Below are 23510 nucleotides of genomic sequence, written 5' to 3'. Positions count from 1 at the left end.
GACACTGCCATTGTCAGGAGCCCTTGGATGCTGGTTTTTTTCTTCACAACTTACTGAATATGAAATGCAAATTAAAGACCAGACCATCTAATAATAATCCATCATTACAGAATATTTTCTCTGTATGTGTAAATGTTGCTGGCTGGGCAGGATCAGGAGAACTGAGCCTTGCATGCATCTATTAAAAACGTATCTACCTCTCAATACTCCATGTCCCTTTACTAGCATTCAGTCATTCACTACTATGTGGAAGAAACAAAATCCAAGATGGATCCATACAGATAGCAATAAGCTTAATTTTTAATAATTTGGAGGCATGAAGGCTTTGCACGTCCCTTCATTTTGCCCCTTTATGAATTGATATGATTGCCATTCATTTATATGTAGAAAAGTAATTTCACTGCAGTTGGGAAACATTTCAGTGCAGCTTAAATGTGCTCCCCAGTAGCTGGTATAGTAGAGCCAGGAACATGCAAAGAAGAAAGGAATATCTGTCTTCCTGAAGGAAGCCAGATATTTCAAGGATGTTTCCAGTGTTTCCAGTCAGTACTGTCCCCTCAAATCATCATCATTATGCCCCCCAGACAAAACAGTGGTGGTGCCAGAGTGGGGTTGAGAAACAGGTGGTGGGAAAGTGACCATAGTTCAATGGTAATGTACAAACTTTTCATGCAGAAAGACTAGAGGTTCAGTCTATAACTTCTCCAGGTTGTAGGTGATTGGAAAGATCTTTGCCTCTAACATCCTAGGAAGTTGACCTGCCAGTATGTGGCTAGACGGACAAGTCGGCTGTCCTGGAATAAAGCAGTTGCCCAAGTTCCTTCACTGAGTTTTTAACTTGTTGAAGCATTTCTTATTTCATTTCTAAAGGCTAGAATGGGTTCAGGAGAATGAGACCAGGTGGTACCAACTCATCTTTTGCTCTGATTGCATTAGTAGTCCTACTGAGGTGATAGATGGCTTGGAACAACCAAACATTGTCTCATTGAACTATCAGGCCACCTCCTAGTTTTTTTCTCAAATGTATACTGATAAAGTAGATATTTACCTTTTTCACACAAGTGCTTGAGTTTGCTTGCAAAATCTTTCCTCCTTGACTCCTGAGTTTCTGCAGTTTGCTATTCTGTAATACCCATTTCCTTTAGTCTGTCTTACCTACCTTATCTCTTTCTTCCTCTCCTCCCCTTCAGCTTTCCCATGTTTATCTTGCACATTTTTACATGCAAATACTTGGAAGACACCATATTGTTTCTTTTGTTCAGCACCAACTGCTTATCAGATTCTTTGTTTAACCAGTAGACTAAGTAGTAAGGAATAATTTAGGATTGTATGGATCAAAACCAAGTGCCTTTAGTTGTTCCAATATAAAGACACTAGCAAGGCAATAAAGACACTAGCAAGAAGCTGGAGTGACAGCTGCCACTGGTTTTGAATGTACTATCTGCATCTTCTCAGTAATGTCAGCACACTATGTTGATCTGTTCACAGTTTTCAGACTATAGAACCATTAATGTTTGCATCAGACACAATCTAATGCCTAGTTCTTGATACAGTCCTAGCTACTTGGTCAGCTCATTCATCCTCTTCTAAAAATAGAAAGCAGTTATGCTGCTTTCTGCAAACCACCACTACAAGCCGATGGTTCTGGTGCCTCTTGTTTCTGTTAACTGAACTTTCCCTGTTATCTCCTAGCAACAAGCATAGAGTCTAATACTTGAAGATGATGATGATAAGGCTTCCTCTGATACAAATCTGGTGACCCCAGATTTTATTCACTAGCTATGCTGCTTGATAATGATGCTGTCAGAGTATTGGGCAATAAAACAGTTCTTGTAAATAAAACTCTGCCTAGCTTAGGAAAAATATTGAATGATGTGCACAACACATAATTCCCTGCAAAATTATAATGAATAATTTTGAGAATTCTGCTTTAAATGTCATTGGGAACTTGGATAAATGAATGTTTTAACTGACTTTGATTTACCTATGTACATAAATGTTTAACTCTGATTAATTAACTTCCTTTTAGGTCTTGTATTATGTGTGTGATATTGTTTTTAAAGCCAAGGATAGGCTCTTTCCCATCCAAATAAATCTTAGATTGGCTCAGAAATGAATCCCATCTGTATCTAAGATATAAATAATGAATTAGAGACCAGTGGAGTCAGTGGTCGTAGTGCATGTCAGCACCAATGGCATTTGGAAATGTAGTTGTAACATTTAGGTTGCTAGGTAGCAAGCTGAAAACCAGGGGCTCCGAAGTAGCTTTCTCTGAAATGTGCACAGACTTGGCTAAATAGGCAAGTCTTGAAGGGGATTCAAGGCTCTGTGGTATACAGAGGGTGGGTACAAATTTATTAGGTAGTAGAAAATACTTTTAGGAAGTTGGTCCTGTACAGAAAAGAATGGGCTCCACTTGAACCAGAACAGAACTGGATTGCTGCCATGCAACTTCAGAGCACATTTAAACTGAAGTACTGAGGAAAGCCATCAAAAACTGGGTAGCTGCTTCTTTGGGATAACCATGGATATGATATTATGGTGCTTATGGGTTTGTTTATTATATTTTTAAACTAAGTAATAACACAAGTTTCTGGATGATGAGCAATACCTTAAAACATTGCCTACAAACAGCAAAGCAATGCATAAAAACACCACATAGTAAAACCACAACAGAAAGAGTAAACACACTACAGTACTTAAAAGTCAAGTAAAACCAATAGTAATAAAACTGCAATGATCTAAAATTATTTCATATCTATACCACCCCACAGCCAAAGCTCTCTGGACATTTTACAACAATCTGGGTGGTTTATAAAGCGCTAAAGCAGTTCTTAAAACAAAGGTAGTCCTATGTATAACATACTATGTAATCCAAATGAATGGTTACCGGAGCACAAATAATTGTCATGAAACTATTTGGGGTTGTAATTAGCATATTATACTGAGCTGGTAAAAAGTACTGGGGTTACCTGAGCTTTTAGTGAGGATGATGGATCAAGGAAACTTCCAGACTATGAACCTGCTTCATTAGGAGGAATGTAATGCCCTCTGGGAAAAGTTGAAAGCTGGACCCTCTTATAGTACCTCTGACTTGTCTGGATTGAGTCTGTGCATTGGTCCTCATCCAGTTCATTATCTGCTCAGGTACTCAACTGTCCTACCTGCATTAGGTGAAGCAGAGGGGTAGAGCTGAAGTTGCTGCATCCCAGTAATTTAATGTAGGTGTTAAAAAGCATGGGAGATACAACAGTGGCAAAATTGCTAATGCAAGCGCCATGGGGCAGAGTAGCAATCCTCCCAGCACTTGCTTCTAGAGCCAGCCATCCAAGTAGGAGCAAAATCAGTGTAACACAGTGCCCCCGCATCCCAGCTTAAGTCTATCAAAGAGGTCACTATGTTGGATAGGATAAAAAGCTATTGACGATTCTAAGAGAAGCAATAGGGTCACGCTTCTGCTGCCCCTTTCCTGGCAAAGGATTGCCCTGTGGGATGACAAAGCAGTTTCCATTCAAAAGTCAGGCCTGAAACTGAAGATTGAAATAGATCTAGAAAGCTCCTTTTATCCAAGAGAACCAGGAGCTGACTTCAGTCATTTGCTCAAGCACCCTCCGGCCAGGAAGGCTATGTTAGGGACTGACCTGTGGTTTTCATTGTTTGGATATGTTAGGTTTTATCAGGAATGGCCTCATTATAACTTCTTGTAAAGACGCTACTTCACACTTCGTTCTTCTTTCAGATAATCCTTTTTAAAGAGTTATCTAGGTTAATGTTAAGTTCAATTGGTGAATTTAAATTAACATTTAATTTTTATTTAACTGGTAAATTGGTGGAAAACATTGTTAAAGATTATATTATCAAGCATATAAGAGGAAATGTCCAGCTAAAACATAGCTTCTAGGAAAGTAAGTTCTGACACGATACTGTTTTTGACCAAAATATTTTGTTTTCATTAACATTGCAAGTACCCTGTTCCTTTTTACAGTGGAGTAAATGTGGCCTCCCTGATCAGGTCCCTAACAATGCATAGGGGGACTTAATCCTTCTTCTTCGCTGCAGCCCCAGTCCAGAACTTGGGGGAAAGGGGACACCTTTAACATATTTCCAGATAATGATTAGCTCTAATAGATCTCTACTGGCATAGATGGTCTGGCTTGAATCAGGATCCCGGCAAGGGCAGGTGTAAAGCCCCTCCCACCAAGCTTGGGAGTTGACCTGGACTGGAGCTTCATTCTCAAATTTTTGCTTTTCTAAAGCAGATGCTAGCTATATCTTTATCGTTTGGCCATTAGAGTTCTCTGAGAGTCATTAATATGGATGGGGGTAATCCAGCAGACAATGCTTACCTGAACTTGCAAAAATGTTTGTTTTGTTTTGTTTTGTTTTTTTTGTTTTTTTACCAAATTTGTCACTGAAGATGTCCGCGCAAACTTACTGTTTGCAGGCTAATATTAGAGGGTGTCTTACGGACTGGTACCATGTTAAAGACCAGTCTTTTTTCCACTGCTGCTCTTAAGTTCTTACGGGTGGGTTGGAAGGGGTAGGTGCAGATACATTTTCAGGTATATTATACGGGATTTATTTGTTTTTCTGACCCTAGAACTGCTTCGCTTCCATTAGAACGCTGTCAGGCAGCCTGCAAGCACCAGGCCTTCCTGGGCAGCTTTCCCAGTGCCCTGTCCCCCTTCTTAGTGGCATTGAGGATTGCTATGAAATAAGTTCGTTGAACACTGCTGGCTCATGCAGTTGGGGTTTGGATTCACCCTTAGACTCAGTCATTTGGGCAGTTTTGTTGTCTTGCTACACTTCCCATGGAAGCCTTTTTGGAGATGTGTCTGTGTCAGTTTCTGTAACTGTCAGATGTTCTCACAGTCCAAGAAAGGATAGTACATTTGAGTTCTACGTGACATCATCTGCTCTTATATCATGTGTGTAAATATTGATTGTAGAACTGTGCTAGGATTCTACAGCTTAATTTCTCAAAAGTAATCCTTGCTAAGCATTCAGAGTACAGGAAAGCGATTAAGATGGTGATATATTAGGAATACTGATCCCTGGGCTTAATGCTAGTTAACTGAATATTGCTTTTTACTATAAAGATCAGTCAACATTTCAAGCCATTAGTGCATAATCAAAAGGATCAAAAAGTAAGAGAGTATATTGTCATGCATGTGCCTATAAAAGAAGAGTGCAGATTCTCTTTCATCCCAAGACCAAATTTCCTTTTAGAGAAACTCTCGGAAGATTTATTGCAGCAGTGGATAGGGGTCAAAAGTAGTAGGGGGTGGGACTAAAGTCAGAAAGGGCAGGGCCAAAGTACCAACATATTTTAGCTTAGCTTTCTTTTTGCTGCTTTCTAGGTGAGGCACTTTAAGAATGAAGAAAATAAGCATGGATTTTATATTTTCCTCTTAAGAATGGAGAAACTGGGAAATCATTAATCAGCTAGTAAATGGGGAAAAGGGGTGGGACGATCTGGCAATTCCCCACCCAGGAGAGGGAGATTTTGTCCTCTCCTCTAAAGTGTGCAACCTAAGCAAATTCAAGTAGTAACGAAAGATGCCTGTCTGCTAAATGTTGTTTATTACTTCAGAAATGTAAGCGCTGAGAAGTTATTAATACTTATTTGTAGGTTTTTCTGTTTTTGTACTGTTCAGAAAATATTTTACACCAATGAATAACAAAAACAGTATTGGCAGGCATGATAAGTTTTATAATAATTAAAGTATTCTCTACTGACAATGTAATATACATTAAATGTGGTATGAGTCATAATAGCTAATCTTGTCAATTAAAACCGTTTTATTGATTACGAAAAGAGAATTTTCTTTTTTGTTTTGACAGTTAAACTAAGTGGCTTGGACTTAATACAGTCTTTTGATCTGTGTTGTAAGAAGCTTGCCGGTATGGGGGCAAAGGATTTGTTATGTTAGGGAAAGTGCCAGAGTGTGCAAAGCCTTTGTGTGTACAGTACGTTTGTTCCTCCTTGACTGATTCATTTCCCTGGGATTGATATCAGCAGGTATTGGTGCCTCCAGTCAAAGTTGATTTGTTTTCTGAATGGTGTAGAGAGTTTCCAGGCCTGAACTGTTAGCGTTGCTCCTAGGAGGGTGGAAAAACAGGTCAATAAAGCTCTCATTAGGATAAAAAATAGTAACATTTGTTGAAATTATGAATAGCTTATTGAGGGGTTTAGCAGCACAGGAGCTAACTTCCAGTAAACTTTGTTACATTCAAGAAATGTTCTGTTGCTTGCCTGAATGACCAGCCTCCTTTCCCCTTGAATTTGATTTTGTCTTCTAGGTGGTATATGCACAAGTTACAGGGAATAACAAATGCTAAGTCTTCATAAATAGCTAAATATTCAACATCACCCAATGTAGTTCTACTGCTGAATATGTCACCATAACATTTTTACATAGTACAGTCTAATCTTCCTGTCTAGCAATTAGTGAATGTTGAATGTCAAATTAAGTTAAAATTAATGACAGAGGGGAATGCTGTATTTATTAGCTTGCAACTGTCTTTAACTAGTAGTCCATAGATGAGCTTTCCAAGTGTTGTAAATGGCTATAGATTAGGCATCAAATGATTGTGAAGATAAATGTATGGCCTCTTAGCTTGCTAATTTAAAGCAATATCAGGTAATTAATTGTGAGTTATCAGCTTCACTGTTGCAAATACCTAGAGGGAAATGTAAAATGACCAGGTACAGGTAAATGTGAAATTCTCTTGGCTAACCTTTTAATTTCAAGTTGTTATAGGTTTCAGTGATAGATACATGTTAGAGCTTGATTATTTTTTAAATTTCTGCCCCCACACACATTTTTCATTTTTTATTGTGAATTTGAAGATTAAAACCCAAATCCAAACAAAAAAGTAAACAAAGGAAAAAAATGTAATACTGCAGTTTTCTGACATGAAATTGAAGTTAATCTATTACAATGAATATACCTCATACACATATGCATTTTATGTATAGCAAGACATTATACCATTAATGAAGATAGTTATACGTAGACTTCAGCGAATATTTTGCATTTGTCTATTCTTAATTTGCACCTACAACTCATCCACTCGAAAACTGAGAGTTTCTTCAAGCTCATCAACCATTGTTTGATTACTGGTGGCCATTTTTCTTTTCAGTGCTATTTCAGTAGTATTAGTCCTTTAGCTGTCAAAACAGTACAGAAATTCCATTGTATTAAGTTCCATTCCATTTATGAACTTAATCACAAAATTTATTCAATGTATTACCTCCTCCCAAAAAGAAGCAATCATTGGGCATTGTCAAAACATAAAAGAGAAGCATTAGCTATGTTGCATCTCTAACAATTTCCCAATTTAATTAAGCCCATATTGAAAAATGGGTGTCTAGTAAATGCAAAACCTGTGCGTGAGCATGCCTCTCTGTTAACAGTAAAAGGCACCTTATGGGTTTTAGCATATTGGAAACCCAGTGCAATCCATCTAGGGAGAAGACCAGAGCATGAAGATTACAAAGCTGCCTGGGCAGCGGGTGGGAGACTAATTTGAGCAGGAAAGAGCAACAGCTACTAAAAGTCAACAAACAGGCTTGATGATATAAAGAGATATTGGGGAAGCCAAATCCATCCATTTTAACTGAAAGCTGAATATTCCAAGAATATTCCTAGGGTTGTGAGCAGGTCTCTCCCTGCCTCTTTCTCTCTTCAGCAGACTCCAGGAAAACTTAGAAGCATCATACTTTTAATAAAGCTTAGGAGGTGACAAAATAAATCAAAGAAATGTCCTCCTTAAGATGTGGCAGAAGTATCTGCCCCTGTAAAGAACGGGATCCAACCTGAAACTTACCATCCTTTTCTCCCTTCCTGGATTCTGACTCCATCCTCAGGGTGGCTCCTGCATCTTGGGGTCTAGATAGCGGGAATGCCAGACACTTTTTGGTCTGCTAGTTTTGCTTGTCATATCCTGACTGGATCAAAGCACTCCTTATCTACTGCCACCTCCTGCAGCTGTGAAATGTCCCTCTCCTTTTCAAGGAAGGCTGGTGCTTACAATTTGCATGAGAATCTTCATTAGGTTACCTTGAAACTGCCAAGATCTGTCCCCTTGTGGCTTCTGCTTCTCAGAATCTGATGAATCTATCTGAACAGACTGTAATCTGTGTGACCTGGATCCCCTCTCTAAATGTAGTGCAATGGGACCCCTTAGGGATTAGGAATCAAAGCTTTAAATTTTGGAAAATATTTACCAGGTATAAATAGAGGAAAGCTCCTGTTCCCAGTAAAAATAAATTTCCTTTTGAGATGGCCTAGTTTTAATGCAAAAACAGTAAAAAATTAAATTACTTTTAGGCTGTGTATATTAGTGATAAGGCAATAGTACTGTTAATTCTAGAAACCAGTTATAAAAATTGTGGATCCTATTTACATTCAAGTCTCCATGCAGTGAGCTTAAGCTTTGATATAAAACAGGGTGTCAGCACTTGCAACAAACTTGAGTGCAGTTTGTGCACAAATGTTGTTGTTGCTATTTAATTTCTATACCACCCCGTAGCTGAAGCTCCCTGGGTGATTTACAGCCTGGCGAATGAAACTGGTTGGTATCACTCACATTTTTGTAACAAAATAATCTGCCCTGGTTTTTTTGGAGGAGAGAGATCTCTTGTTGTGATCTCCAAAGGGACAGCCCAAAACAGCACCTTCAAGTATTGAACTGACATATTAGAATGGTTGTCACTGTTCACTATTTTGTTTTAATCCTTAAGATGGAGCATTTTTTCTGACAAATGTCAGTGCAACTCCAAACAGCCCAAATGCATGGCCTTAACTAATCAAAATGTCCTAGATGGTGTCTTCTATTAAAATAAAGGCTGTACCAATCACAGTCATTGACAAATAGGTCAATGTGTTGCTTTTGCTCTTTATTTGACAGCTGTCAGGTGAAACAGAAAGCCACAAGCAGATCCTTAGTCATGAAATGGAGTATTTAGTAGATCACCTCTTTGATACCATCCTCTCATTTCTTGTTTGGAGTTGACCTCAGTGTCCCTCACCTTTTCCACTCTTTCTCAAGGTTCTAGGTGTGTAGGGAAATGGGAAAGTGTGAATCATCCCATTTACAGTGGCATGGAATTTTGACAGTTGTTAAACCATAGGCTTTCTTTAAAAATTGGAATTTTGACATGGCTGATCATCTCAGATGTGTAGCCAAGAAGTCACTGACAATGTTCCCTAGACAGCTAGCCATGGAGGGTTGTTACGTTGTTTGGACAACAACTAGTGGTTTATTTTTCATGAACAAGCCATATAGAGTACCTGTGACGTTGTAGGATTGCTCTTGTCCATTATGGGTTGTTGTGTCATCTGAACCCAGGAGGCTAATTTTTATTGTGTGATGTCACAATTTGTTTCAGGACCATTCAGCAAAAATATGCCATGCCATTCACTTTTCATGATTTTGTGAGTGGTTGCCTTTCTACTGATGTCAAAGCAGCACTTTGGAATGGCCATGACTTGTTCCCCAGCTTTTTATTTTTTTAACTGTTAATTTTGGGTGTTTCAGAATTGTGCAGTTCAGGCCACAATGATTATTATTTTTGCTGTCTTTTTCAAGTGTTCACTTAACAGCATTCTGGTATGGGCATTGACAAGATGAGGCTTCCTGTTGTCTAATGACCACACAGTTGTGGAGAAAAATAACAGTAAGAGAGAGGAAGGACCTTGTAGTGCAAGTTAGAAGCACCAGAGGAATGAGTGCACCAGGGTGGGGGAAAGATGACTATAATTTACCATGTGTGATGTGAACTAACATTTCTCACTTCCTTGTACCTTTTCAAGACTTCCCTGACTTTCCAGTTAGGCTAGAAAGGGGAATTATTTATCCCATGCTCTTTTTTCTAGCTCCTTTACTGAGCAGTTATTGTTATAGTCACTGCTGACAATGAAAAAACCACACAAATATATGCAAACACAAGGGTTAGAAAGAAAGTGGAGGAGAAGTGACACAAATTAAATGGCTGGAAAATAAACGGAGATGAACTTTGTATACCTGCGTGGTCTGTTGTTGCAGGTGCACAAATTTCCTCTCCACATACTTTTGAACGTTTGTGGCTTCTTGGCAGTGCAATGTGAGAATGTAAAAATTCTTTGTGACAATTGTCTAAACTGTATGTATTTAGGATGTTTTATGCTGTTGGTTCTTATCATGTAAACCATCTAGAGAGCCATGAGGCTATGAGATGGTATGCAAAAGTGTTAAATAAAGACAGTAGAATGGTAGACCAATTTTCTTAGCAAAACCATCAATTTGAATCCCTTTTAATACCCTTTTTCCTTATTTATGTACAGAACAAACATGTTTTTGGTTGCTTCTTCAGTTTGTAGGTAGAAAATAATTCTATTTAGTAGATGGTTGATAAGTCTGACATATTATAGATTCCTAGAAAAGTAGTTAAATATTTTCCAAATGGTTCCTGTTTAGCAGATGTGTATAAACAGCTATATGCAAAGAATCCTGTGGCATTTGATGACTGTGGATTGGAATCCATTTGAGCACTTGCATCTGATTAAGTGTGCTCTTTTGCATGAAAGCTCATGTCTCAACATATACCTGTTCATCTTTTATAAAAAATAAATAAATAAATCTATTTTCCCCTGCCATGTACATATTAGTAAGATAACACTTTTGATTGCCATGCGTTTTTGGAAAGGTGGGGTATATGTCTTTTAATAAATCACAAATAAGACATTAAAACTTCATTTTCCCAGTTAATGATAGGTGGTTATCTTTTTTGTCAATGTTATTGTGCATGATGGTAAATTCTCAGCAAGGGAAAAATCCTGCATTCTTTCTTGTGGGTTTCTTTCTTGTTAAGGATTCTGTGGTTGTACAAAGAGAAAAGGTTCAGCAATTATTTCTGGTTACACTGGTTAGATAAGCGCTTTCTTATTAAGATCCAGGAGAAGAATATATAATAGATTACTGGTTGAGGAGGCGTCCATGAATTTCCTTGACAAAGCTTGCCGCCCTGAGACTGATTTGCCTAAGGGAATATTTAGTGCTGCAGATACCAAGTTAGCTGATGAAAAACTCTAGAGGGCTTAGGGCATCTCTTTGGGAAATGAATCTTTAAAATCTGAGCTGTAAATCTCTCAACTCATCTCACCTTTGTCAGGATGAATGAAAAAATATATTGCTGACATAGAAAAGATAGAGTGAACTAAACAGAAGCGTATGAATGCATGATAGGAACTAGGAACAAAATACTGATTCAGGTTTGCTAATATACACCCATTGCCTTATGTTCAATCAGTATGTTTGTATCTGCATAGAGATTTTACTTTACTTTCAGCCCATCTATTTTCTCTATGTTGGCAATTGCATATTTGATGGGAGTAACTCAAATGCTTCCTACAGAAATCCTTCATACGATGTTGACATTATCATGTCTCTTCCACATCATCTGATGGGTAGTGTAGTATACTGTGGAGATTTTATTATGTATAGCACAAAAATAATGAATTCATAAGCATAAAATTAAATATGCTTGGTTGGTTTTAGGGAAAAATGCTCCATTAGACTTTTCTGAGAGTAAGTATATAATTCTCATGTTTTAATGTATTTCTGTCTTAACCATATTTTTTTCCCTAAAGCTTTATATGTGAGTTGCAAAACTAGTTACTCTGTAGGGATTCTGCATTGAGGCAGAGAATTAGGATATATTTAAGTATCTTATCTAGACTTATAGTAGACTAAATGGCAGCAGTTCATTGGAGAGCTTCCAAAATCAAGTATCTGAAAGCCATGCTTTATGGTTTGTAAACAATGCTCTCGTCTTCTCCGTGAGGAGGCAGGCTGTGTTGAGTCACGAGTCTTTTAAACATAAGGGCAATGTTGTGGGAATCTTAATTTCAGTGAATACATTGATACAGCCATTTACATTGACATCAAAGTGTTACATGTGTAACAGTCTTTATGTATTATTGTATGTTTGGTCCCCATCTTGTTTTTGTTTGCTCTGTCTGCCATGCATTGAGGGTGAGGACACATCTATAGCTGGAACCTTTGTTCTAGGCATGTAGGCTCCCTCCATAATGTGCTCCCTGATTGTGCAGAATGTGTACTTGTAGTGTTGGTAGCAGGGCTGGCTGCAGTGTGATGGTGGAGGAAGGGCCGGTAAAGATTCCCACTCTGCATTATCGTAGTTGTCTGATTGGAATGACTGTGTAGGATGTAAATTACTGGATCTTGGCATTTTAAATCCTTTTAAGCTGTTTTAGATCATTTAAACTTTTTGTATGCTTTAACCCTTGCTGTAAGACACCCTTTTTTAAGGAGAAATGTGTCTAATGCATTCAGTTGACTGATTCATCGAAGTAACTTGTTGATATTTTTAAGGCCACCATTAAACTTAAATCAGATTCTAGGCTAGAGCTCTGATTCAAATTAAATTCAGATCCTGTGCCAAAATATCAGAGAGCTATATCTTGTCTTATGAAGTGTCAACCCAAAATGCAAAAGATCAGATAATATTTAGGGAATATTTAGTTCGTACTGTTATTATAAATACACCGTGATGATAACATACATATTCTACAAATTTGTATATATTGAACTCATTCATGGGAGAAAATATCATGGCAGAATTACTTGTGAACTTTAAATATTTACCAATCTGAAACTGTCTTTTTTTTTTTAAGGTAACTTTTGAAATACACAAGGAGAGTCTTTCTCAGATGTTCAGGGAATATCAAGAGAAAGGAGATGATAGCTGCAGTGCTGGTCCATCAGCTCTTGTTAGAACTATCTCAGGGACTAGTAAAATAAATGAAATCACAGAAGGGCACCAAAAATTGGAAGTAAAAGAAGCTGGTCCTTCTGCGAACAGTGATGTGAACGGGAATGTAAAATATACTTTGACTGGTGAAGAAAGATCATCAGATTTTGAAGAACGAACTAATGTAGAAATGAATGAAGAAAAGAAGACAGAGAGTGGTCAGAGAACACCTGATCTGAATAAAGTACCTTGCTTAGAAATTTCTCAGCAGGCTGAAGTAATAAAAGAGAGCTCAGAAGTCACATCGGAAATGCTTAAAACAAATCAAGAGGAAGAAATGCTTGCAGCCACTGATGTACTATCTCCTTCAGAAAATGCAGATGGAGAGACACTTGAAAGTCCAGAGATACTAGAAAAGCCAACACCAGAAATGGAGGAAGAGGAAGATTTTGTTGATTTAAAAGAGGAGAGCAGCCTGCCTTTTACATCAGAGGAGTGTGCTGCTAGACCAAGTGAAGAACACAACTTGGATAAAAGCCAGGAAACACTAACAATAGAACAGAATAGTGTTACATTGAAAGAACCTGATTCTGTGGCTTTAGAAGGTGTTGAAGCATCAGTGGAAAGAGAACAAGAACCAATCCCACCTCCACAAATTACTGCTTCTGAAATAAATGGTGCAAAAGGTCAACCAGATTCAAATGTTGTAGAGAAGTCAAATGGAGAAAATATTGCTCATCCCCAAAGCAAAACAGTGGCAGATAATATACAGCCACCTACTCCAGAAACATTGGTACCTTCAGACAAGAAAATTGCTAAACTTGATGTTTCTAGTGTGGCGTCAGATACTGAAAGATTGGAGTTAAAGTCCAGTGCAAGTCTGGAAGTAAATCAGCCTCTTCGGCCCATTCCTGAGGTATGTTTTACACCAATCTTTTCTTTTTACTTAATTTAAAAATGTTAAGATAGAAAGATATTGATACATGAACATTTTAAAATGACTTTTCTTAATAGATGTATACTTCATAATGGCTACCATCAGTTGCAAATGAGCTGCCTAATTGGTCTGTAGAAACTTGTAGAAATTCGAGGATTAATTACAAATATTATCAAGTCAAGATGAAGTGTCTGTGTGTTTAAACTAATAAATAAAAAAGTAAAATTGAGCTAAACAATGCATCACTCACCACTTCTTTGCATCAAGGTCACTGATGCTACATGACTTAGTAAAACAGTGATGTACTTAAGTGCTTCCCTCCTGCAGGGACACCTTCCAATGGATAACCATCATTCCACTCCATACTTCCTCAAAGGAGGGAGATCACAGTCAGCAGCAGTATATTCACCCTATGTGGTAAGGCTGAGCTGCTGTTTATGCTTGTCTTGGCTGGCAGAGATGATGGCACAGTAGCTCTGTAGTGTGTAGAATTTATATAATTAGTTGCTATTTTAACTTCTGAAATGTCAGACTTCATTGACTTTGTAGAATTAGCTGGGTTGAGTTTAACAGACTGTTTCACGTTTTCAAGATATGTATGGTTTTCCCAGACTTTAATTTCTATTCAGTCTCGGACCTGAAATATTTCAGTCAGAACTTCAACTTGGTTTTTACATATATTTTATTTATCAAGATGTCGAGGCAACATGATTCTTCTGGTCAGAGCACAGGAGCTGTGTCCAATGGGCAAAGAAGGGATTCTAGGTCTACCATGTTTCGTATTCCCGAATTCCGATGGTCACAAATGCACCAACGCTTACTCACAGACCTGCTCTTTTCAATAGAAACAGATGTACAAATGTGGAGAAGGTAAAACGTACTGTGTGAAATGTTAGTTCTTAGATTCTATAGCATAACCCAAATCTATCAGTTCTAGCCCTTCTACTGGGAGAACTATTTTGAAGTCTATTTTAAATGGATAAACTCTATCATAAATCTTGAATTAAGAACTCTGATTTGGCTGCATGCTCAGCTATTGGAGATGTGAGAAGATTGTAATTATAAAATAAGCTGATAATAATAAAAGCAGATCATTTGGCTTTTGATTGGTAATATTTCTATAAATGTGCATATTAAAATCTCCTAGAGCCCATCCCAGTGCTCCAGTTGCTTCACTTGCTTGAGTTCTACCTTATATGCCACTCTGCTGGTACAGAGATTCATCGTCTTTAGCAGCTATGTTGCAAGAAGAATGTGCCCTTACCTGAGATGCAGGAGGAATATTATATTAATACCTAGCAACACCTTCAGGTTATTGCTTTCTCTCTCACAGTGTTTCCACTCACTTAGTGCCTTGTGGTTTAACAGTTTATCTTTGATAATGGTCACTTTTGCTCTCACTGTAAGAGAGACCAGGAGCTGTCCAGATGATTAAATAGAAGCTGAGCATTGAGCAACACTTGAAATGCTGCACGGGCCTTCTCTGCCCATATGTTCATACGACCTTGCTTGCTCCGGTGTCCTGCATCTGAGAATGTTACCAAGTGAGCCTCCAAAGTTAATTTTTTGGCTGCAGCTCTCTTTAGCCCTTGCCAGCATAGGTAATGGTAAGGGATAATGGGGGCTGTGAGCCAAGTATTTGGAGGGCCACACGTTGCCCACTTTGGCTTATAGTTCTTTCTCCATTGCTGTATGATGGGTGCTATTTAAAAAGCACAGTCCAGAATATTAGAAGCAATTTTCTTATGCACATAGACTCTGCGAGCCAAAAACTGTTCAGTGATTTAATTTCACCTGTTTGTTGCACCATTGTTTAAATATAAGGCTTTCTTTGATAAGATATGAAATATAGAGATGACTAGTACTAAATCACATATGCTACAGGTGTCTTGATGAGACTTAAACTGTGGAAGGAAGCTAATGTGTTGGTATATTGGTACATGAATTAAATGCCCTAGTTTTATATATTTAAAATCATTTTGCTTAAAGAGGGAAGTTTGTGAGTTCTTGGTAAGGTACTAGTTTCCTCTTGAGAGACTTGAGTTCAGATCTAGTTTATATCCCGAGGGAAACTTACTTTGATTTATACAGTGTCTTTTGCTGCTGTAGATAATCAGACATCATCATAATAAATAATTATTCACCGCACACTTAGACACAGTTGCCATTCTGTGTTCTGGAGAGGATTAGAAGCATAAGGAAAGGGCATTTTCAGGTCAAGACAAAGGTGCATTGACAGTTTAGGATGCTGATGTGTAGCTGGAGTTTTCTGGCTGATATAACTAAAAAATAATGCTATAAATACTTTTTGAAACAGCAACTCAAACTGCATACATTCTGTGTTTTTAAATATTGTGTCTTTATTTTTGGCTAGCCATTCTACCAAGACCGTGGTGGACTTTGTGAACAGCAATGACAATGTCATCTTTGTACATAACACGATTCATCTCATCTCTCAAGTGATGGATAATATGATAATGGCATGTGGTGGCATATTACCTTTACTTTCAGCTGCTACATCTGCTACAGTAAGAAATTCATTTTCTAATGCAGAAGTGCTGCTTTGTGGGAGGGTGCCTTTCCATGTGCTTTGAATTATAGTAGATAGACTCCTGTGCTCAAGTGGATGTGTTTATGACTGTGCAGTGGGGAAGAAGGGAGCTGTGGGGCGGCACCAAGCAACCTGGCTGCAAGATTTTGACTTCAGTTTTCCCTTGTGCACTGAGCCAGGTCTTGTCTGTTTAAGGGGGCAGAGTCCTAGAATCTGCCAGAAATGTGATTTCTCTTCTACCCCACATATTTTGCATAGTGTTCCAGCTGTACTTACTGTCTAGACTGCCTGTATGTAACTTGTGGTTACTTGCCTGAGGGCTAGGGGAGCAGATTGACCTTGGTGGTCTATTTCCTGGTTTCTTTCACGTCACATTCCCCGTTGTGGCTCCTTTATTTTTGGTGAAAGGGCTTGATTCTGGAGTCTGTTATTGCACTAATATTCCCACAGGCATGTGGTGAACAAAATGCTGGAAATGATAAGATTATATTAGTTTGGATCATCTCATGTTCTTATTCGTCTGTTCTTGCAACTGCTGATTTTGCTTTGGGCAGAAGTTCCACCTAAGCACAAGGGTCCTTTGTCAAGGCATTCCATGATCATCCTGAGAGAAATTTAATTAGATGTTCCTAGGGATTTTTGCACTTCAACTAGGGAAGTGGCTGCCATGAGCTTCCACCATCTTTGAAAATGGCTAGGGACAACTAATTTTTAAAATACTGTCAATGTGCATCCCTTGGCTTAATTAGCATGTAATACTTAGCACTGTATTGGCACTGTATGAGAGTGTCTCTTTGGCATCTGTTGCCTTTCTTTTATGGCAAGTCATGGATGTAATGACACAGTTTGCATATATTCTAGCAGACAATCTATGGTTAGTGATTGGCCTTGAAATCTGAATTACAAACCATGGGGTTTGGCTAGCAAGCACAAACCATAATTTTATTACAGCGTATGTTCATGCAATACTTATTTCAGGCTTTCTCATGAAATAATTTAATTTATAGTTTGTCTTATATGGAACCCAGACAGCCATATTCTTCACAGAATCAATACTCTGTTTATTTTATTTATTTGAAACATATACAGCCTTGAAGTGCAAGGCCATATATGTTAAAAGCTGTTAAAACAAGAGTAAGATATGCTAGAAGTATAAAATCATGACAACACCAGTACAGCAGGATTAAACCTTAGGATGCATTAACAAAACAGTAGAATAGTCAGGGCAATTAATAATCTATTAAAAACTCAGGACAGTATTTTTATTTGGTGCTTACAGGCTACCAATTGACTGCCTCTGATGATAGAATTCCAAAGATTGGGTGCCTTCACTGAAAAGCCCCATGATCAGTCATTTTCTGTGTAGTACTTCAAGGTGAGGAAATGCAGAGCAAGGGCCTTTACAAGACTATATAGGGGACAGCACAAAAGGCACTGTGGATTGCCTTCCCTTTATTGTGGTATAAAATTGCATCAGTGCATGTGCAAAGTGACAGCAGCACTAAAGCAGCTATATAACCTGCTCTTTTTTCTCATGACATTAAATGGGTGTTTCTACCATTTTCTTGAGGAATGGTATGCATAGGAAAGAAGCCAGTGATTTGCACATTTCCTGTATAATAGTCTCTTTTGGGGTGGGGGTTTTTCACAAATAAAGCTTTTGATGTGATCTGCTTGCATTTCCAGTCATAGGTATAAATTTGAGAAACCAGGGATTAAAAACTTCTTGGAAGTTTTTCAACTACAAAGGACCATGTTTTATTTGAGTTTCTGATGGATTTCTGCATTGTTCCATATTTCAAAGTAATGGTACAATATGTTGCAGTACCTATGACAAAAATTGTTCCATACTGAAGTAACAACAGAGGCTACAATAGTTGTATTTTAATGTATAGTTGAATCATACAATATAGAGCCAATGCAGAATTTTTAACCTACATTTAAAATAAAATTTTGCCACCTAAGCATTCCCTGTTTCAGAGTTTGGACCTTTGTATTATTGTAGTTTTCTCAGTGTCCTACTTTTTCATACATGAGTACCAAAGTTACTAGCACGCAGGCAAAATGACCAGCAGCTATTGGTTTATGCTAATCACTTGTAGAAGATAAGAAATTAACAAGATCTTTCATTTCACAAAAGGCCTGGCCCTTGGTAGGTTTACCTTATGCACACCTTCAAAATATTACATTGCAGGTCAAATGATGTAAGAAATTTATCAATCTAGATGTACCAAATGTTGCTTCAGTACTGTTAGATTATAATGACTAACAGGGAAATATATAGAAGTAAAGATTGTTTTGAATATACCCATGCAGCATGAATTGGAAAACATTGAGCCAACTCAAGGACTGTCAGTAGAAGCTTCAGTAACCTTCCTGCAAAGATTAATTAGCCTTGTGGATGTATTAATATTTGCAAGCTCTCTTGGATTTACTGAAATTGAGTCAGAGAAAAATATGTCATCTGGTGGAATTTTACGGCAGTGTCTTCGACTTGGTAAGCAAATAATTGGCTAGCATTCATATGCAGTTTCATGGGTGTTCTTTTTCTTTGATAAAATATATCTTTTATGTATAACCTCAGAAGTAATGCAAAACACTTAATTTAACATTTTCTAAAATTACTGTAGTTCTCAGTATTCAACACTGGGAAAGATTTCAACTGCCATTGCATATGAGACAAAACATTGCAGCTGTTTGAATATAATGGCTGCAAAACATGGGTTAATTAACTTTGCCATGGCTTATGTTGGACACATTTCTGAATATTTTTCCCTGTTTGGAGTGATCAGGGCTTGCTGTGTGATGTCCAAACCTGGATTCCATAGGCTAATCATGTACTAAACAAACCACAGTTAACCTGATTACCTATGCTCTCTGTGTTTAGCCGTCACATTGTTGTTGTTGTTAGTCGCGAAGTTGTGTCCGACCCATCGTGACCCCATGGATAACATTCCTCCAGGCCTTTCTGTCCCCTAGCATCCCCTGGAGTCCACTTAAGCTCACACCAACTGCTTCAGTGACTCCATCCAGCCACCTCATCCTCTGCCGTTCCCTTCTTCTTTTGCCATTTATTGTTCCCAGCATTAGGCTCTTCTCCAGGGAGTCCTTCCTTCTCATTAGGTGGCCAAAGTATTTGAGTTTCATCTTCAGGATCTGGCCTTCTAAAGAGCAGTCAGGGTTGATCTCCTCTAGACTGACCGGTTGGATCGCCTTGCGGTCCAAGGGACTTGCAGGAGTCTCCTCCAGCACCACAATTCAAAGGACTCAATCCTTTGGTGCTCAGCCTTCCTTATGGTCCAGCTTTCACAGCCATATATGGCAACTGGGAAAACCATAGCTTGACTATATGCACTTTTGTTGGCAGGGTGTTGTCTCTGCTTTTTAGTATGCTGTCTAGATTTGCTATAGCTTTCCTCCCCAGGAGCAAGCGTCTTTTAATTTCTTGGCTGCAGTCCCCATCTGCAGTGATCTTGGAGCCCAGGAAAATAAAATCTGTCACTGCCTCCATTTCTTCCCCATCTATTTGCCAGGAAGTGAGAGGACCAGATGCCATGATCTTAGTTTTCTTAATGTTGAGTTTCAAGCCAATTTTTGCACTCTCCTCATTCACCCACATCAAGAGGCTCTTTAGTTCCTCTTCACTTTCCGCCATGAGAGTGGTATCATCTGCATAGCTGAGGTTGTTGATATTTCTCCCAGCAATCTTAATTCCAACTGGTGATTCCTCTAGGCCTGCCTTTCTCAATATGTGCTCTGCATATAAGTTAAATAGGTAGGGTGACAGTATACAGCCTTGCCGAACTCCTTTCTCAATTTTGAACCAATCAGTGGTTCCATGTCCAATTCTCCCTGTTGCTTCTTGACCCGCATATAGGTTTCTCAAGAGACAAATAAGATGGTCTGGTACTCCCATCTCTTTAAGAACTTGCCACAATTTGTTGTGATCCACACAATCAAAGGCTTTAGCATAGTCAATGAAGCAGAAGTAGGTGTTTTTCTGGAACTCTCTAGCTTTCTCCATGATCCAGCGTATGTTGGCAATTTGATCTCTAGTTCCTCTCCCTCTTCGAAATCCTGCCTGTACTTCTGGTAGTTCTCGGTCCACCTACTGCTGGAGCCTAGCTTGTAGGCTTTTGAGCATAACTTTGTTAGCGTGTGAAATGAATGCAATGGTGCAGTAGTTTGAACATTCTTTGGCATTGCCGTTCTTTGGGATCGGAATGTAAACTGACCTTTTCCAATCCTGTGGCCACTGTTGAGTTATCCAAATTTGCTGGCATATTGAGTGTAGCACTTTTACTGCATCATCTTTTAAGATTTTGAATAGCTCAGCTGGAATACTGTCACCTCCACTAGCTTTGTTGTTGCTCAGACTTCCTAAGGCCCATTTGACTTCACATTCCAGGATGTCTGGCTCGAGGTCAGTGACCACCCCTTCGTGGTTATCAGGGACATTAAGCTCTTTCTTGTATAGTTCTTCTGTGTAATCTTTCCACCTCTTCTTAATCTCTTCTGCCTCTGCCTGCCATTTTGGTCCTTTATCATGCCCATCTTTGCATGAAATGTTCCCTTCATATCTCCAATTTTCTTGAAGAGATCTCTGGTCCTCCCTGTTCTATTGTTTTCTTCTATTTCTTTGCACTGTTCATTGAACAAGGCATTCTTATCTCTTCTAGCTATTCTCTGGAATTCTGCATTCAATTGTTTGTATCTTTCTCTTTCTCCCTTGCCTTTTGCTTCCCTTCTTTCCTCAGCTATTTGTAAAGCTTCTTCAGAAAGCCATTTTGCTTTCTTGCATTTCTTTTTCTTTGGGGTGGCTTTAGTTGCTACCTCTTGTACAGTGTTGTGAACCTCCATCCATAGTTCTTCAGGCACTCTGTCTATCAGATCTAATTCCTTAAATCTATTTGTCACTTCTACTGTATAGGCTAATCATGTACTAAACAAACCACAGTTAACCTAATTACCTATGCTCCCTGTGTTTAGACTTCACATAGCAGCCCCTATTCAAGTTATTTAAAGCAGCTATGAGATGTACCCACTATGCTCCATCAATACTTGTGAACTGAGTTATTGTTCTTAGTGTAGCTCTTAATGAGGAAATTGCCTTAAAGCAGAGATTTCCCCAATTATTCTTTCAGAAACATGAAATAATATGGATCCAGTGTTACCCTTCAGTGAACTGAAGGTCTCCTGTCTGTGGCAGGAACTGAAATTCAGTGAAAGATCCTGCTGGAAGAAGGGCAAAAACTCTTTTTGCTGATTCCTTCTGCAGCCGTCTGTGCTACCATAGAGAGATGGAGTCCCCTATCTCTCTGGAGCAGCTTTCCAGTTTTCTGAAGAAGGAATCAGAAAAGATCAAGTTTCCCTCCTTCTCCATCAGGGATGTTCAGTAACTTGAACTCCACACATGGGAAGTCTGGCTCCAATCCAGCATAGATATAAATACAATTGGGTGAAATTTCATATCGTTCCGTAAGTAATAAAATATAACATCAAAATATTAGTGCAGTAGTTCTTAAAATGTCTAGTAGTGCTGGAATTTTGAATGGACACAGAACAGAGCGCTACTCATTTCAAGATATAGCCAACTCCCCTTTGATCAGTTTTGTTTAAACTAGGATTGGAAAAAGATAGAAACTCATTTGTTTCATCAGGAATAGATATATAAGTTATCTTCAGACATTACAGAAATGTAGATTTTTTTTTACCATACCCTTTATCCTTTCTGTTTAGTATGTGCAGTGGCAGTCAGAAATTGTTTGGAGTGTCAACAGCAACACGCTCTAATGAAACTTAGTGGAGAAAATGTTAAGTGTCAGAAAACAGTACAAAGTCTGATAGCAGCAGGAAGGTCTGGAGCAAAGGCAAGTATCTTTTGTTGTTAAATGCAGGCAGATGTTGATGTGTTATCTCTGTGACCTGATGGATAGGTCCTCAGGGATTTTTTTGAAGCACTGTAGTTGTTGGAGAGAAAAACAAAGTATTTGAATAACATGATCATTTATGTTAAATTGATAATTCAGCTTATGAATGCTGTCACTCTTTGTAAGAGGGAGAGAAGACTTAAGTATGTGTGCCAAATACTTCTAGACTCTTCCCCAATTTTCTTTGATAGTATAGTACTTTATAAATCTTTCAAATAACTCTCACATATCTGATTTGTGTATATTACCTTGAATTCACTAGATCATTGCTTGTGTAACACTGTAGAAGTAGTGAAAGTTTGGGGTATTCTACAGTGTTTTTCAAAATAAAGTGAATAAATGCATTTCTGTGTTCTGAACAGAGCGCAGTTGATATCGTGACTGGAGGGATTTCGCCAGTAAGAGATACTGACAGACTTCTGCAAGATATGGATATTAACCGGCTCCGTGCAGTGGTATTCAGAGATATAGTGAGTTAGCAAATTTTTCTTACTCATTTCTCTTTATGGTTTGATTTTCTGCGCCAATATAGACTTTATGCAGCTTCCTGTGGTGCCAAAATCTAATGGAGTGTCTTTGGGAATAATAAAACTCTGTGGGGAATAGCAGACCAAGAATTTGAGGTCAGGATGAAAGACATAAGTTTCCCATAAACTGCTGCCCCTGCAGGTTGCTTCAGCTTCAAAAACACTGTTTTTTCTCTGGTTCATAGAATGTGAATTTTCCAGTGTCTTGCTTTTTATCCTTGAGGATATCACGTATAATCTCTTCTTATTCCATTCCAAACACTGAATTGTATTTTCATGCAAAGTTGCCTATTCTTTGCTGGATTTTGATGGAATGCAAGTTATAGGTTCAGGTTTTTATTTTATGTATGCATGTATATATTTATTATACTCTTAGGTTGTCCAATAAGAAGTGTTCTCGGGGAAGTTTTACATTATAACATGCTAAAAGAATAAAAATACAACACATAATATATAAACAGATGTAACAATGAACAGCAGAAGAGGTAAAAATGTAATACAAAACATATATGTGCAAAATATATCAGCCATTCCACCATTCAATGGGCATTTCTCCTTCAGTAATTTTTCCCATAACGAGTAGGAAAACTGGAAAAAATTAAAGGAGTAAGGCTGAGCAAACAGGAGAGATCCACAAATGTTGCAACATCTGTTTGATCCAGCAGACTACTGAATTATATCTGTTGCTGCTACTACTACAGGGACAGTAAGTTATAGAAACCCAGACTCCATAGTTCTTTTAAAAGTGTATTATGTTTTCATAAGCTACACAGAATTCACAAAGTTTATGTACAGTGGATAAGAA

At 38.3% G+C, this 23510-nt stretch overlaps 1 protein-coding gene across 12 annotated transcripts in view; it reads left to right on the top strand.

The window, feature by feature from the left end:
* LRBA (LPS responsive beige-like anchor protein) overlaps nucleotides 1–23510 on the top strand; it is a 435651-nt gene that overhangs the window by 107803 nt on the left and 304338 nt on the right. For all 12 annotated transcript variants that reach the window (XM_044430947.1, XM_044430950.1, XM_044430949.1 and 9 more), the window contains 6 exons: nucleotides 12684–13676; nucleotides 14392–14567; nucleotides 16072–16225; nucleotides 18565–18745; nucleotides 21988–22118; nucleotides 22541–22648. In XM_044430947.1, the coding sequence (XP_044286882.1) occupies nucleotides 12684–13676; nucleotides 14392–14567; nucleotides 16072–16225; nucleotides 18565–18745; nucleotides 21988–22118; nucleotides 22541–22648 (1743 nt within the window). The remainder of the gene's footprint in view (nucleotides 1–12683; nucleotides 13677–14391; nucleotides 14568–16071; nucleotides 16226–18564; nucleotides 18746–21987; nucleotides 22119–22540; nucleotides 22649–23510) is intronic.

Source organism: Varanus komodoensis, unplaced genomic scaffold (assembly GCF_004798865.1).
Source record: "Varanus komodoensis strain SLA01 unplaced genomic scaffold, ASM479886v1 scaffold21, whole genome shotgun sequence".
NCBI classification, from domain to species: domain Eukaryota; kingdom Metazoa; phylum Chordata; class Lepidosauria; order Squamata; family Varanidae; genus Varanus; species Varanus komodoensis.
This window is presented reverse-complemented; position numbering and strand designations above follow the sequence as displayed.